Below are 16,731 nucleotides of genomic sequence, written 5' to 3' on the forward strand. Positions count from 1 at the left end.
CTATCTCCACCTCCACTTTTTCTGAGTGATTCATCATATTGATAACAAGACTTTCTGATGTTTTTGATAATAGAGCAAGGTACTCTTTGGGTTTCAAATTAGCAAAACGCATTCTTATTCCTTGATGGGCCAGAAATTGAGACAATAGTTATTTTAAGATGCCTCCATTTGAGAAGGTTGGTTTGCTAATTACATATGAGATAAATTTCTGCTATGATTTTAAGACTATAGTTAGTAAACAGCAAGGTATCAAAGTGTAGTGATTCCTGACTCCTTTGGAGTTGTAATGAGCTGTTTTTGTCATATAATTTATAAGATCCCTGTCTTAGGTTGGGTTCCCTCAGAGGTAGACCTTGAGCTCATGATCTGTGTGCAAGTGATTTATTAAAAAGAGAAGCCATAAACTACTAGTAGGGAAAGCAACACAGGGAAGGAGAAGAATCTAAGCAAGGGTGAGATGTCAGGCAAAGTTCGGCAGAGGTCACTATCAGCATTACCTTACAGGGACAGATAATGTTTACTGTTTTGTCTCCATCGTCGTTTTTAAAACTAATTCAGAATGAATGCTTGAGTCATTGTTCCTTTGCATATATAAAGATATTTAATGTTTTTGGAGAATCTGTAATAAGTCATTGATTCTCTTGGGTTGAAAAGGATTGGTTAAGTTCTTCCTTGTATTTCTGTGGTTTTAATTATTTTCCCTAAAATTGTTACTTTTCAGTATTATTGCTCCTTTTTTGTTTAGGTTTTTTTTAATTTTGTTTTTTTGTATTGTTTTGGTTTGGTTTGTTTGTTTGTTTTATAAATTGCCTGTTGACATGATTTTGTGAGATTTTCCAGCATACTCCTATGAGCCAAGCTTTTTAATACCAGGAAGTGTCTTCTGCAGATAGGAAGATTTCACAATGCTCTCTTTCCTTGAGACTATTTCTAAACATGAAATTGGCAGAATTTATAAGACTTCTTTATCTAAACAAGTGTTCTTTTACTCCCACTCCTTGTTACTTTCTCTTAAGCAGATTTTTATCTAGGCAAAACTTTTTCCCAGTTCTCAGAGAGTCTTGATTCTTTTAATAGCCTTTGATTTGAAAACTAATCAAAAGTTATATAAAATATATTAAGATAGAGTCAAGCTTGTTGAAAAATGGCTCTGTTGGGGAATGTTTATCATGAGAGACTTCATGATAAGATCCAGTTTGGGCAGATGCCACATGTTGAAAGAAGCAGGGCAGGCAGAAGAAACCTTCTGTGTTTACTAAGGCTTAACTTTTGAGAATGCTCAGCATGGCTTCACACAGCTAGGAAAGAAACAACAGTCATTAATAAATACAGAGTCTTTTCTAAGCAAAAATATTTTAATATATAGAGAGCCAGTGAGAGAATCCTTATGTGTGGGAAGAGTGCAGATTTTGGAATATAAAAATCTGGGTCTGAATCCTGACATACTTATTTAATAGCTCTGTGACCCACAAGTTATTTCTCGGAGATTCTACTTTCTTATCTACAAAATGGGAATCATAATGTATTTCCATGTGTTGTTGTCAAAGTAATGGTATGACATGTATATTAGTCCATTTTCACGCTGCTCATAAAGACATACCTGAGACTGGACAATTTACAAAAGAAAGAGGCTTAAAGGACTCACAGTTCCACATGGCTGGGGAGGCCTCACAGTCAAGGTGAAAGGTGAAAGTCACATCTCACCTGGTGGCAAACAGGAGACGAGAACTTGTGCAGGGAAACTCCCCTTTATAAAACCATCAGATATCATGAGACTTATTCACTATTATGAGACTAGCACATGAACCTTCCCCAAATGATTCAATTATCTCCCACCAGGTCCCTCCCACAACACATGGAAATTATGAGAACTACAATTCAACATGAAATTTGGGTGGAAACACAGCCCAATCATATCATTCCACCCTTGGCCCCTCCCAAATATCATGTTCTCACATTTCAAAACCAATCATACCTTCCCAGCAGTTCCCCAAAGTCCTAACTCATTTTAGCATTAACTCAAAAGTCCACAGTCCAAAGTCTCATCTGAGACAAGGCAGGTCCCTTCCACCTATGAGCCTGTAAAATCAAAAGCAAGTCAGTTACTTCCTAGATACAATGGTTACAAGCATTGGGTAAATACAGCCATTCCAAATGGGAGACATTGGCCAAAATGAAGGGGTTACAGGCCCCATGCAAGTCTGAAATCCAGTGGGGCAGTCAAATCTTAAAGCTCCAAAATGATCTCCTTTGACTCCATGTCTCTCATCCAGGTCACACTGATGCAAGAGGTCTTGGGCAGCTCTACCACCATGGTTTTGCAGGATATAGCCTCCCTCCTGGCTGCCTTCACAGGCTGGTGTTGAGTGTCTGTGGCTTTTCCAGGCACATGGCACAAGCCATCAGTGAATCTACCATTCTGGGGTCACTAGATAGTGCCCCAGTAGGGACTCTGTGTGGGGGCTTTGACCCCACATTTCTCTTCCACACTACTCTAGTAGAGGTTCTCCATGAGGGCCCTGCCCCTGCAGCAAACTTTTGCCTAGGCATCCAGGCATTTCCATACATCCTCTGAAATCTATGTGGAGGTTCCCAAACCCCAATTCTTGACTTCTGTGCACTTGCAGGCTCAATACCATGGGGAAGCTGCCAAGGCTTGGGGCTTGCATCCTCTGAAACCATTGTCTGAGCTCTATGTTGACCCCTTTCAACCACAGCTGGAGCAGCTGAGATGCAGGGCACCAAGTCCCTAGGCTGCATACAGCCTAGAGACCCTGGGCCTGGCCCATGAAACCATTTTTTCCTCTGGGCCTGTGATGGAAGGGCTGCCCCAAAGGTCTCTTACATGCCTTGGAGACATTTTCTCCATTGCCTTGGTGATTAACATTTGGCTCCTTGTTACTTATACAAATGTTTGCAGCCTGTGTGAATTTATCCTAAGAAAATGGGATTTTCTTTTTTATAGCATTGTCAGGCTGAAAATTTTCTAAACTTTTATGCTCTGTTTCCATTCTAAAACTGAATTCTTTGAACAGCACCCAAGTCACCTCTTGAATGCCTTGCTGCTTAGAAATTTCTTCCCCCAGATACTGTAAATTATCTCTCTCAAGTTCAAAATTCCACAACTCTCTAGGGCAGGGGCAAAATGCTGCCAGTCCCTTTGCTAAAACATAATAAGAGTAACCTTTGCTCCAATTCCCAAAAAGTTTCTCATCTCCATCTGACACCACCTCAGCTTGGATTTTATTATTCATATCATTATCAGCATTTTGGTCAAAGCAATTCAACAGATCTCTAGGGAGTTCCAAAGTTTCTCACATCTTCTTCTTGTCTTCTTCTGAGCCCTCTGAACTGTCCTAACCTCTGCCTGTTCCCCAGTTCCAAAATTGCTTCCACATTTTTGGGTATCTTTTCAGCAGTGTCCCGCTCTACTAGTACCAATTTGCTTTATTAGTCTGTTTTCATGCTGCTGATAAAGACATACCTGAGACTGCACAATTTACAAAAGAAAGAGGTTTAATAGACTCACAGTTCCACATGGCTAAGGAGGCCTCACAATCATGGTGGAAGGTGAAAGGCACTTGTCACATGGTGGCAGACAAGAGAACTTGCACAGGGAAATTCCCCTTTATAAAAGCATCAGATCTCATGAGATCTCACTGTCATCAGAATAGGATGGGAAAGATCCGCCCAAATGATTCAATTACCTCCCATGGATCTCTCCCACATCACATGGGAATTATGGAAGCTGAAATTCAAGAGGAGATTTGGGTGGGAACACAGACAAGCCATATTAACATGTAAAGTGAAGTGCCTGTTATTACGTGGCTAAGTGTTGTGAAATTTAGGTTTTAATAATAGGTACTGCATGTGGAAGCTACAGACAAAATGAAAGTGTAAACTTTTTATATTCATAGTACAGAGAGAAGGTCTGGTCAGCCCCAGATCTTCCTGAGGGCAAATATGAAATAACACAGTGTTGATGGCATTGTCCCTGAATCTTACAAAATATGGGAGTGCAAGGAGCAGTGCAGGCATTAGAATCAAGCTGCTATAACATTATTCCATCCACATATATTATTTTAGTGATTCTTTTCTCATTGTTGAAAAGAAATTTTGTCAGTCACTGTGGCCTTGCTCTCTTAATGGAATATGGAACACTAGTTCTAAAGAAGTGTTTAGCTTGCAGGCATTATGTCAGACGCTGAAGAAAAATCTGACAGCATCATTTCTGCAAGTGGAAGAAAGAATACAAGTTAATATTTCCTGAGTTCTTATTGTATTTATTGGGAAATAGGTTTGGCTGCAGGTGACAGAGACCAATTATAATCATGACTTAAGATGGCAACATATTTCTGTCTAATTTAAGTCTGGGTTGATTGGTGGCTTTGTGGTATTGTTATGGGGGCCCCATTAAAGAGGGGGTCTGAACTCCCTATCTTTTGTTGCTCCACCATGTTGAAAGTTTAGCTCTTGATCCAGAATGGTTCATTCTTATGTTCTCATCCCAGATTCTGGGAAGGGGGAAGGGGTCAAGAGAAAGGGATCCCCCTATTTCATTAGAGGCATGACCTACAGTTATATCATTTCTGATGACATTCCATTGGCCAGCGTTTAGTATCATGATAAAGCCTAACTGCAAGAAATACTGAGAAATCTAGTTTTTATTCTGAATGGCCATGAGTCTAGCTAGATGTTCCACTAATGAAGAAAGGAAGAACAGATATTAGTAGACACATAATTGTCTATTCCATAATTATTATGTGTCAAGCTGTGCTAATCACTTACAAGTATTGTCTTACTTAATGCTCACAACAACACTGTGAGGCTGTTTTTACAGAGGAAATATTTTGAGACACAAAGAAGTTGTCTCCTTAAGTCTTGAGACACAGAGATGTTACATAATTGTCTTAAGTTCTCAGAGGAAATAAATGGTATAGCCAGGACTCGAACCCAGGCACTCTGACTTTAGAACCCTATGCTCTGAGCCACTGTGTAATCCTTGCTTGCTCATTATATCTCTTGGGCCTTGTTTAAAAGCAGTAAGGAATTAAAGATACTTTATAAATTATTTATTTATGACTTCCTCTTTAAGGCAGCTAATTGCTTCCATTCTAAAATTCCTATCTTGTTTGGTGTAAAAAGGTGTTCAGTACAATTTGGTCTAGACAAGATAACACAAATAATTCCACACAAATGTGAGAAGAATTTTAATGAAAGCAATGCCTGATTTGAAAGAAATGTGTCTATGTGATGATAAAGCAAGAAGTCTTTTTAATACATGTTACATTTTTTATGATGGGACAGAAAAAAACATCCAATATATCACTAGAATATAGAAATGAAAAGATTCTATCGTTCAACAACCATCAAGATTGGTCATCTTTTCAGTCTTTACAAATTTCAACTACATACATGTTACCAATTTATATGTTAATATAAATGCATCTATATAGCACCGAAGAAAATTAAAGAATGTGAAGCTGCTGTAGATTCGGTGATCAGAGAAAATCTCCCTGGGCAAGCAGCAGTAAAACTAAAATTTTAAAAAGTAAGTTGGAGCCAGCCAGATTAAGAATTAATTTGTGTGTTTATCAGTCAAGATAGGTTAAGTGATGCTGCAGTAACAACTCCAAACTCTTAGTGGCTTAAAACAATGAAGATTTCTCAGTCATGCTGCATGTTCCTAACAGGATGTCTGGGGACTTTACTTCACGGCACCCTCAGACCAGGATCCAGACTTGCAGAGCAGACACTATTTGAAACATTGCCATTCTCTATACAAAACAAAAAAGGGTGTGTGGTGAACCCTGCTCTTGATTTTAAAGCTTTTACCTGGGATTACTTACCACATTTCAATGGCCAGTGTGAGTCACATGATGACATCTAATGCCAAGAGGGCAGGAATGTGCAATTTCAACTTGCTTTCAGAAGTAAGGAGAATGGAAAGTGTTTAGTGAATAGACTAATGACTACTGTGTTGGATGATGGAGTATGGAGGGAAGGCATTCTCAGCTGAGAAAAAAGCATGTTCAAAGGCCCTGAAATGGGAAAGAACTTGGCATATTTATGAAACTTTAGGTAGAATTATGTTGCTGAATCCTATCTCCTATCCAGAGGAAGAGGGAGCAGATTAGGCAGATCTTTAAGGGCTATGGGAAAAGGGTATAGATTTCATTCAAAATATAACATAAAACTACTGGTTGGTTTTAAGCAGGGGACCCACATGAATTCAGAAATATTTTAAGAGTATTGACTAATGACACTTATTATTCTGTGTAGAGTAGATTGGAAGGGAACTGAAAGGAGGGACACCAAATATGCACCTTTTCCAAATTCTAAGTGCGATTGCATGGTTATCCTCAGTTTAATGCAGTCTTATTTGAGGCAAATATTCTATTTTACACATTTTTTAATCATTCATTATTATCCATTTCAATCTCCTTCCCATATGCCTCCAAATTCACACAGCACTTCAAGCCACTGCAGTGGCCCACAGGGAAGGAATAAAGGTATTTGTTTCCTCTTCTTTTACTTCTGTTTCTCTTTTCTCTTATCCTGCTAAGGACCTGTACCTGCTTTTGTTGAAGGAAAGGAAAGAGAAAAGCTATGCATCATTGCTTGAAATATTTGGTGATGGGACAAAGAGGTCTCCTTTCTGTTGTCATTACCATTTCTCCATATGAAACTGATAATGTAAGGCTGCTGATGTCTTCTCACTCTGTTTAATCCACATGAATGTTCAAAGAGGTGATCTTCTGCCTCCAGAATGTTTGTAGGGTAAGAGATGCACAATCCCAAGCAGGGTTCCTTCTACTCTGGCTCCAAGGGGAAGTGAGGCTGAGAGGAGAACTGATGGATAATGAGAAAGTCATGTACTCATTAGAACTGAATAATGGTTTCACAAGTGTTGAAATTCATGATTTTAGATATAACCTAATTTCTAGAGATGACAAGTTCCAGGGTTTCTTCATGAGAGTGGATGGTGCACATGAACACGGAGGTCAAAGAAGATTGAGCAGGTCAAAAAACCGAAAGCTCAGGGAGTTGGATGTGTTATGCCCAGGATTGTTGTACTCTGCAAGAAATGAGGCCAAATCGAGGGTATATCCATTTTCTGTGGCTGCTGTAACAAATTACCACAAACTTGATTGGGATGTGAAAGTGCTTAGTATGGCTGCCTGTTGCAACACATGAGTCATCGTGCATCATTTGTCTCCTTAACTAACATAAAGGGTAATGGTAATTCTTAGTATATGTTCTGTTTAGACTCATTGTTTTCTCAATACCGGAATACCTAGCACAGTGTAGGCATACTATAAGTGCTTGTTGAATGAATAAATGAAACATTAAGCCAAAGATTTTTAAAAGTTTGCTCTACAGTTTGAAAATTCTCCTTTGATGACTCTCTCATCAGGCTGGAAAATAAATGACCTGGTTTCTGACTCCATCTGTATTGCTTATCATTTTTAATATGAGTCTTATAATACTTCACAAGTTAGTTTGAAGATCAAAAGAAATAATAAGTAGCTTTAAATATTCAACTGCTTTATAACCTAGCATGGAATTAGATCCTGAGCAGTATATACAATAAACTAAGGCCTTTGTTCTTGCATTTGGGAAGCTGCTAGTCTAGATAGGCATGACAAAGTTTAATACCACAAATGTAAAAGACAATGGTATAAAATGTGTGGGATGATTTTTGATTTTTTTCCTGGGACATAGACATTCTATGTTGAAGAAGAGATTGGCTCAGTAGCACAAAGGAATGACATGTTTGTGAAGCATTTAAGTGAGAAGGAACCTGTCTTCTGGAGCAGAGTTTTCTGAATTTGGCAATAGGCTTTTAAAAATCCCATTACCCAGGCCACATCCAAAGCTAATTACGTTAGCATCTATGGGAGCGAGATTCGGGAATCAGTATTTTTAAAATCTTTCCAAAGTGATTCTAATATATAGCCAAATTTGAGACTGAATTTGCTAAAGCTATGCTTCTCAAACTCTAATCACTTGAAAATTCTGTTAAAATGTAGATTCTGATACAATAGGGTCTACGGCAGTGCCTGAGATTCTGCATTCCTAAAAAGTTCCCAGGTGATGTTGATGCTGCTGGAACAAGGACCACACTTGGAATAGCAGTTTTCTAAAGTATGGATAAGTAAATTACATGTCAGGTAGTAAAAGAAGGGACATGGAGCTAATATTTATTTAGAACCTATGTGCCAGGCAGCATGCTGATAACTTTGCATTTGTCATCTCATTTAATCTTTACAATTATGGAGGAATATTATTACTCTCATTTTAGAAATGAAGAGACTAGGGTTGAATAGGTAAGTCATTGAAGTTGGACAGTTTATTCATGATCGATCCTGGATTTAAACATAGGCATGTCTAACAGCAAAGTCCATAGGCTAATAGAAATTGTTGGAAACTTTCAAATGCTAAGCAGAAGTTTGTTTATCTGAAATGGTAGGCGGTCTACAGCCATACCACCCTTAATGTGCCTGATCTTAACGAAAATGGTAGGCAGTGTCTTTGTTACTTTCCTTAAGTGAGTCCATGAAGATTGTGCCTACAATGATGCTGAGTTTGATTTCACAGTCTTGCTTCAAGTCGTGTATACAGGCAGGTAAAGAATCAGGTACTATGTATGGCTATAACCTGGGGCCATACTCTCTAGTGTTATGGTATCAAAGATATCCTAGAGAAGTTACAGTAGAAAGTGAATAAATACGAATAGCAAAATAATAGTGCTAGTAGAGAATGTCAAAATTCAAAAGTAAAATATAAACTTCTTTTTTCAATTACTGATATCAAAGGATTTTTGATTCTGGAGGGAGAAATTCTATTTCCTGGAAATATTCGGCTCTAATTCCTTGATTCAAATATTCTTCCAAATGAAAATATCTCTTGAATAAAGAGATGGGAATTGAAAGTAGGGACACCAAATAGGCACCTTTTCAAAATTCTAAGTGAGACTGCATGGCGGTCCCAGTGTAAAGCAGTCTTATTTGAGGCAAATATTCTATCTATTTTAGACCTTGTTTTAGATATTGTAGATATCTCTGCTCCTTTTTTTTAAGTGATTTTATTCCCTCTCCTTTCAGGAAGCTGAAAAATGAACTCTTAGAAGCAAAACGTAGAAGTGGGAAAACTCAACAAGAGACAAGCAGAGTTTGTGTTCACTGTCAGAAAAACCTGGGCCTAATCTTTGACCGAGGAGACCCTTGTCAGGCTTGCTCACTGAGGGTGTGCAGAGAATGTCGAGTTGCAGGCCCGGATGGCAGCTGGAAGTGCACTGTCTGTGCCAAAATCGCGTGAGTTTCTTGCCTTTTCATGGAAAGTGGAGATCTGATGACTGAAGGGATTGGAGTGGGGAAAGCAAGAGAGAAAAAGAGTACTTAAAGTTTAAGGATAGACAGTGCAGGTGAAATTACAGCCCAAACACAGGCTTAACAATGCCTTGGCAGGGCTTGTGTGTACATGAGTGTGTGTGTGTGTGTGTGTGTGTGAGAGAGAGAGAGAGAGAGAGAGAGAGAGGGAGAGAGGGAGAGAGAGAGAGGCAAACATAGAAAGAATTTTTAAGAAAAAAAACTGCAAAGTATTGCAAAATTGGAAGCCTCCCTGAACCATATCTCTTTCATTTTTATCATTATTAATATTATTATTTTAGAGAAAGGATCTCACTCTGTCACCCAGGCTGGAGTGCAGTGGCTGTTATGGCTCACTAAGGCCTCAACCTTCTGGGCTCAAGTGATTCTCTCACCTCAGCCTCCCACATAGCTGAGAATACAGGTGTGCACCACTACTCCCAACTAATTTTTTTTAAGAGGCAGGGTCTTGCTGTGTTACCCAGGCTAGTCCTCCACCCTTGGCCTCCCAAAGTGCTGGGATTACAGGCTTGAGCCACTGCACATGGCCACTCTTTCTGTATTTAAAAACTGCCCCTGAGCATCTCGTCTCAGGGCCCCTCTTAGTTTCACATGGCTCCTCAGAAGACACAGATAATTCCGCAAGATATTCTTAGACATTTGAGGTGACTGACAATATGATTCTCACATATTCAGCCTGCTCTGCACATCAGCTGACAAGTAAAGCTGGAATAGTTCCTGAATTTCCTCCAAACATACTTTTCCTTGAGAAAGAACGAAGGGAGAGAATCTTCCCATTTGCCTCTCTGTTTAGCCTATGAGAGTACAGTGAGCACAAATTTCACTTTGCCAAGTTGGGTGAAAGCCAAGAGTCATTGTTTTCTCAGTTAAATTAAACCGGTCTTAGTCTTATTCAGTATTTACAACTCTCCCATCCTTTTGAGAAATTTCCCCTAAATCTACTGGTATGTTTTCTCCCTCCCAGTGTCTGTTTCCTCTGCTCTGGGAGGCACCTCATAATCTCATCTCAAGGCAGCTGAGTGTTGATCTATCTTTCCTGTGAATGAAGTAGGGGATAGTGGCACACTCCAATTTGTTGGGTTTTGTTTTTTCACCTCATTAACTCATCCTGTTATGGTAGTTTAGAGGCTATCTTGGGAGGAAAAGTGAATACTGAGGTAGTAGATGTTATCTTTCATTTTCAACTTCTCTGAATGAGGACTACTGTTCTGTTGAAGACACCTATATTCAGTGCTTACATTTTTAGCCAATCTTATGTTTCCCATACTGTTTCACAAAAATGATCCTGAATAGTGCAATTCAAACAATGTTTTAATACTGGATTTAGATAAGTAGAGTTTTTTCTTTTCTTTAATTTTTAATTTTTGTGGGTACATAGCAAGTATATATATTTATGAGGTAAATGAGATGTTTTGATACAGGCTTGCAATATGTAATAATTACATCAGGGTAAATGCGGTATCTATCACCTCAAGCATTCATCCTTTGTATTACCAACTAACTGTAGTTTCAGTTAATTTTAGAAGTAAAATTAAATTGTTATAGACTATAGTCACCTGTTATGCTATCAAATACTAGATCTTATTCATTCTAACTATTTTTATGCCTATTAACCATCTCCACTTCCCTCAACCCCCACTACCCTTCCCAGCCTCTGGTAACCATTCTTCCACTCTCTATGTCCATGAGTTAAATTGTTTTAATTTTTAGCTCCCATAAATAAGTGTAACATGTAAAGTTTGTCTTTCTGTGCCTAGCTTATTTCACTTAACATAATGATCTCTATTTTCATCCATGTTGTTGCAAATTACTGGATCGCATTCCTTTTTATAGCTGAATAGTGCTCCAATGTGTATATGTACCACATTTTCTTAATCCATTCATTTGTTGATGGACACTTAGGTTGCTTCCAAATCTTGGCTATTGTAAATAGTGCTGCAGTAAAAATAGGAGTGCAGATATCTCTTCAATCAATACTGATTTCCTTTATTTTGGGTATACACCTAGGAGTGGGATTGTTAGATCTATGGTAGCTCTATTTTTAGTTTTTTGAGGAACCTCCAAACTGCTTTCCTAGTTACTATAATAATTTACATTTTCACCAACAGTATGAGAGTTCCTTTTCCTCTACATTCTCACCAGCATTTGTTATTGCCTGTCTTTTGGATAAAAGCCATTCTAACTGGAGTTAGATAATAGCTCATTGTAGTTTTGTCATGCATTTATCTGATGATCAGTGTTGTTGAACGCCTTTTCATATGCATGTTTGTTATTTGTATGTCTTCTTTTGAGAAATTCTGTTCAGATATTTTGCCCATTTAATCAGATTATTAGATTTTTCCTAATCAGATTATTAGATTTTTTTGTAGAGTTGCTCGAGCTCTTTATATGTTCTTGTTATTAATCCCTTGTCAGATGGGTAGTTTGCAAATGTTTTCTCCCATTCTTCAAGTTGTCTCTTCATTTTGTTGACTGTATCCTTTGCTGTGCAGAAGCTTTTTAACTTGATATGATCCTATTTGTTCATGTTTACTTTGATTACCTGTGCTTGTGGGGTACTTCTCAAGAAATATTTGCCCAAACCAATGTCCTAGAGATTTTCTGCAATGTTTTCTTGTAGTAGTTTCATAGGGTGAGGTCTTAGATTTAAGTATTTAATCCATTCTGATTTGATTTTTGTATATAGTGAGAGAGATGTGTCTAGTTTCATTCTTCTGCATATGGATATCCAGTTTTTTCCAGCACCATTTATTGAAAAAACTGTCCTTTCCCCATATATGATTCTGACAACTTTGTCAAAAGTGACCTCACTGTAGATGTATGGATATGTTTCTTGGTTCTCTATTCGGTTCCATTGGTCTATTAATCTGTTTTTATACCATTACCATACTGATGTGCATATGTTCTGTGGCGTCAAAACATGGACATTATAGCTCTGTAGTATAATTTGCAGTCAGGTAACGTGATTCCTCTAGTTTTCTTTTTGCTCAGGACAATGTTGGCTATTCTGGGTCTTTTGTGGTTCTATGTAAATTTTAAGATTGTTTTTCTAGTTCTGTGAAAAATCTAATTGGTATTTTAATAGAGATTGCATTGAATCTGTAGATTGTTTTAGATAAACAGTTTTAAATAAATGAACTATTTAAGTTCATCTAATATTTACTTTAGATACTTTATTTTGATTTACTTAAGGAATGATTATCAATTCTTTATCTCACACAAATAAATTTTTCTTAGTCTTTTTGTCATCAGCAAGCTTCCTTTTCCAGATTTAAGAGGATGACACTGATGAAATCATCAATATATGGATTTCAACATCATCTTCTACTGATTTGAAGGAGCTCTTTATACATTCCATATACAAGCTATGTTGATTACCTATATTGCAGATATCCTCTCTCACCTTCTGACTTGGCTTTCCACTCTCTTAATGGTATCATTTTATGAACAGAAATCTCTACTTTTTAGTAGTTGCATTTATTAATTTTTTCTTGGATATTTGAGGGATTTTTTCTGAATCCTATTGAAGAAAACTTTCCCTAACACCAAAATCGTGAAAATATTCTCCTATGTGATGTTTTGTAATTGTTACTGTCTTACCTTTTAACCTTTAAACTTATAATCCACCTGAAACTGATTTTTTGTGCAAACTGTGAGTTAAAAACTGATTTTTATATTTTAATATGGGAATTATGCAGTGACTGAATTGAATATCCTAATAACTCCATTCAATAATGGTTTTAATTATGTTGTCCAAGTCTTCCATATATTTAGTGGTTTTTTAATCTGCATATCCACTCAGATATTGAGAAAGGTAATCTAAACTCTCTCAATAATGATTATGGATTTTCTATTTATCCTTTTATTCCTGATTATATTTGCTTTATATATTTAGATTTACTACATTGTTACCCTTTCCATCACTCTTTATTCTTTGCTATATCTCTATACTTCCATTGGAATAATTTTTCTTCTTCCTAAAGTGTACCCTTTAGTATTTCCTTTAGTGTGGCTTTGCTGGTGGCAAATACTCTCAATTTTTTTCTTAGCATGGCTTTATTTCACTCTTAGTTTTCAAATATGTTTTCACTGCTTATTGAATCCTAGGATGGATGTTATTAACTTTCAGTAATTTGAAGATTCTATTGGCTTTTGATTTCCAACCTTTCTATTAGAAAATCAGATATCAGTATATTATCTTTCCTTTGAAAGTAATATTTTTTTAACCATTTTGAATATTTTCCCCTTTTCTGTCATGCTTTCAATAGTTATTATAACAATCCTAGGTCTGATTTGCTTTGTATTTATCTATCTTAATGTTCCTAGAACATCTTGAACCTGTACATTAATATATTTTGTTGTATTAAAAAATTTTTCAAGGAATATCTCTTTAGATATTTCTTTTCCCCATTATCTCTCACCTCTACTCCAGGTAGTCAGGATATGCATGTTAGTAATATTCAACATCTTTTAGATATCTTTATGCTCCTTTCTGTGTTTGTTTTCCATTTATATTTCTAAACTTAGTTTTTATATTTTTGTCTGACCTATATTTCAGCTTATGAATCCTGTCTTTGTGTCTAATTTGCTACTAAACACATCCATTTAGTTCTTCAGTTACTGTGTTTTTCAGTTTTAGAATTTCCATTTTGCTTCTGTTGTAATTTCTTGGAATAATTATTTTTAGTTATGTTAAAATGTATGAATTATAGCTCTGTTATTTGAGTCCCATATGGGACTATTTCTATTGTTTATTGTTTCTCGTGGTTTTGGTTGTGTCTTTCTTCCCACAAACCTAGTGGTTTTTTATTGATGGTCAAAATACATGAAAAAATGGTAAGATATACTGAAACTGTATAATATGCCTCTATTGAGAATGTGCATTTTTCTTCTGGAAGGGAACTAGGATAAGGCTCCTGCATATTTAATATTACCTTAATCAAGTCAAGGATTGAACTAATTTCAAAATTGTGCCTTGGTCCTCGTGAGGGCTGATCTGTTTCTTGATCACATAAGCTCATAGGAAATACTCCTTCAGGGACTCATAACATGCCTGTTAGGTAAGAGAGGCAATTGGTTTTATATTTTATGGATAGTGTAAACAAGAACGCTAAGAGTTAGATGTGTGTTAGTAGAGTTGGGATGAGTTTAAAAGTTTTGGGGATTTTGTTGTTGTTGTTGTTTATTTGTTCGTTTTTTCATGCAGCTCTTTTCCCACCAGATTCTGACAAGAAGTGATTTTCCATTTTAGAGTATTGATGGAATTTTAACAAATGACTGATTTGCTAGTCCTCAACTATGGAGTCTGAGGATTTATCAGGGAATTTCTCAATAACCATTTCTCTAATTTATACAATCCTATTTAATGTGATCCTTAATATTTATTTTTTTCATTTATATTGCATATCTGTTCGCCCTCTTCCTTATACCCGAGGCCCTCACTCACTTAGACAATAGTAACTAGGGACTGTGGCTCAAAAATTCTTCAATTAATCACAAGTTATCTCAAGCTTCTATATAGGGAGAAGAACTTTATCTTTTTACTAAATATCAGTTGTAATCACTGAAGTACTTTCAATACAAAATCTAAGGAGATTGTGTATTCACACTTTTTGCCATCAACTAATCTGCTAGTTAGTACATATGGTAATCAGAGGCCTAAGTCACTCATGCCTCTCCAGTATATCTTATCAGATTAACTTTAAGTTGTTTTAATGAGAAATTAACTTTTAATATAAAGCCAGTGGAATTTGGAGATTGTTTTAAAAGCTAGCCTGCCCAAATTAATGCAACCCTTTCCTGTGCTTTTCCCTTAATACTTACATGCTCTATATTTTACTTATTTATTTTATTTATTATTTTTCTTTCTCCATTAGAATGTAAGGTTTATAACCATGAGGGCAGGAGTCTTTATCTGTACTGTTCATTGATGTAGTTCTAGTGCCTAAAATAATGCCTATAGTAGGTACTCAATGAATATTTGTTAAATGAATAGATAGATGAATGGATAATAGAACAAATGAAAAATTGAATGGATGAATAAATGGTAGGCCTCTATTTAAAGTGTATCAGGCTTAAGCAAGTGGAACAAATGTAGAACAATTTTGATTCTCTTCTGTCAGGAGCATGGGATTAAAAAGAAATGAGCCATGCCAAATGCATTTGCCTTCTGAGCAAAGCACATTCCTGTCATAAAAATATAAAAAGTAAGTTGTTGTCAGAGGGTATAAGAATAACCAATAACGCACTTTGGGAGGCCGAGGCGGGTGGATCACAAGGTCAAGAGATCGAGACCATCCTGGTCAACAAGGTGAAACCCCGTCTCTACTAAAAATACAAAAAAAAATTAGCTGGGCATGGTGGCACGTGCCTGTAATCCCAGCTACTCGGGAGGCTGAGGGAGGAGAATTGCCTGAACCCAGGAGGCGGAGGTTGCAGTGAGCCGAGATCGTGCCATTGCACTCCAGTCTGGGTAACAAGAGCGAAACTCCGTCTCAACAACAACAAAAAAACAAATAAAAATAAAATAAAATAAAAAAGAATAACTAATAACAAATCAGAACTTCTGTATCTTCCATAGAACATGTTAATTCATCTATTGGACTAACTTTATTGGTGAAACTATAATTTAATAGACCCAAACATCCACCTATATAATTAATCCATTCATTAACCCATCCATCTATCTTTCCCATACATTTATTGATAACATGTAAGTGTACTAGGGACTGAGGATACAAACTTGAATAAAAAATGAACCATCCTCAATGGTTACACAGTATAAGGAGGAAGATGAGTTTATTAAATTACTATTTCATTCACAAATTTCTGTCTTGATGCATTAAAATGTCTTAAGGAAGAAACAGCTCTTTCAATGTGTGATTCTAACCCTTCTATGACAACAACTTGTCTTATAGTTATATCCTTCTGTGACAGCTAGAAATTTACATGATGAGTGTTTAATTTGACATATCAAAATTCCTTCTCACTTTTAAAGCTGAAAATCAGAGTACATTACTTCTCCAGTATTCCAAGTATGAGGCTGTGTGATTTTAGAGGCTTAAATTATCTCTCAGTATTGGAAGTATCTTGTTTGCTATTCATGGACTGGTTTTCAAAAAGGAAGCATAAATGATATTTTCTTGGCGGCAAGCACTCTTTGTTTGTTGTGAGAGAATATTGCAGCCCCACTGGGCCATCTCTATGTTTAATAGACCATAAAATTGAAATTCCCACCCTGACCTCTAAGAGATGAGATGAGTCAGAAGGTGATTCACTCTCTAATCAGTTGGAAGTAAATGACCTTTATTGTCATTTACTTTGGATTGGGTAAAAGTAA

At 36.7% G+C, this 16,731-nt stretch overlaps 1 protein-coding gene across 20 annotated transcripts in view; it reads left to right on the forward strand.

The window, feature by feature from the left end:
• SYTL5 (synaptotagmin like 5) overlaps positions 1-16,731 on the forward strand; it is a 242,570-nt gene that overhangs the window by 156,658 nt on the left and 69,181 nt on the right. For all 20 annotated transcript variants that reach the window (XM_078362718.1, XM_078362723.1, XM_078362720.1 and 17 more), the window contains one exon: positions 9,108-9,317. In XM_078362718.1, the coding sequence (XP_078218844.1) occupies positions 9,108-9,317 (210 nt within the window). The remainder of the gene's footprint in view (positions 1-9,107; positions 9,318-16,731) is intronic.

Source organism: Callithrix jacchus, chromosome X (genome assembly GCF_049354715.1).
Source record: "Callithrix jacchus isolate 240 chromosome X, calJac240_pri, whole genome shotgun sequence".
Lineage (NCBI taxonomy): Eukaryota > Metazoa > Chordata > Mammalia > Primates > Cebidae > Callithrix > Callithrix jacchus.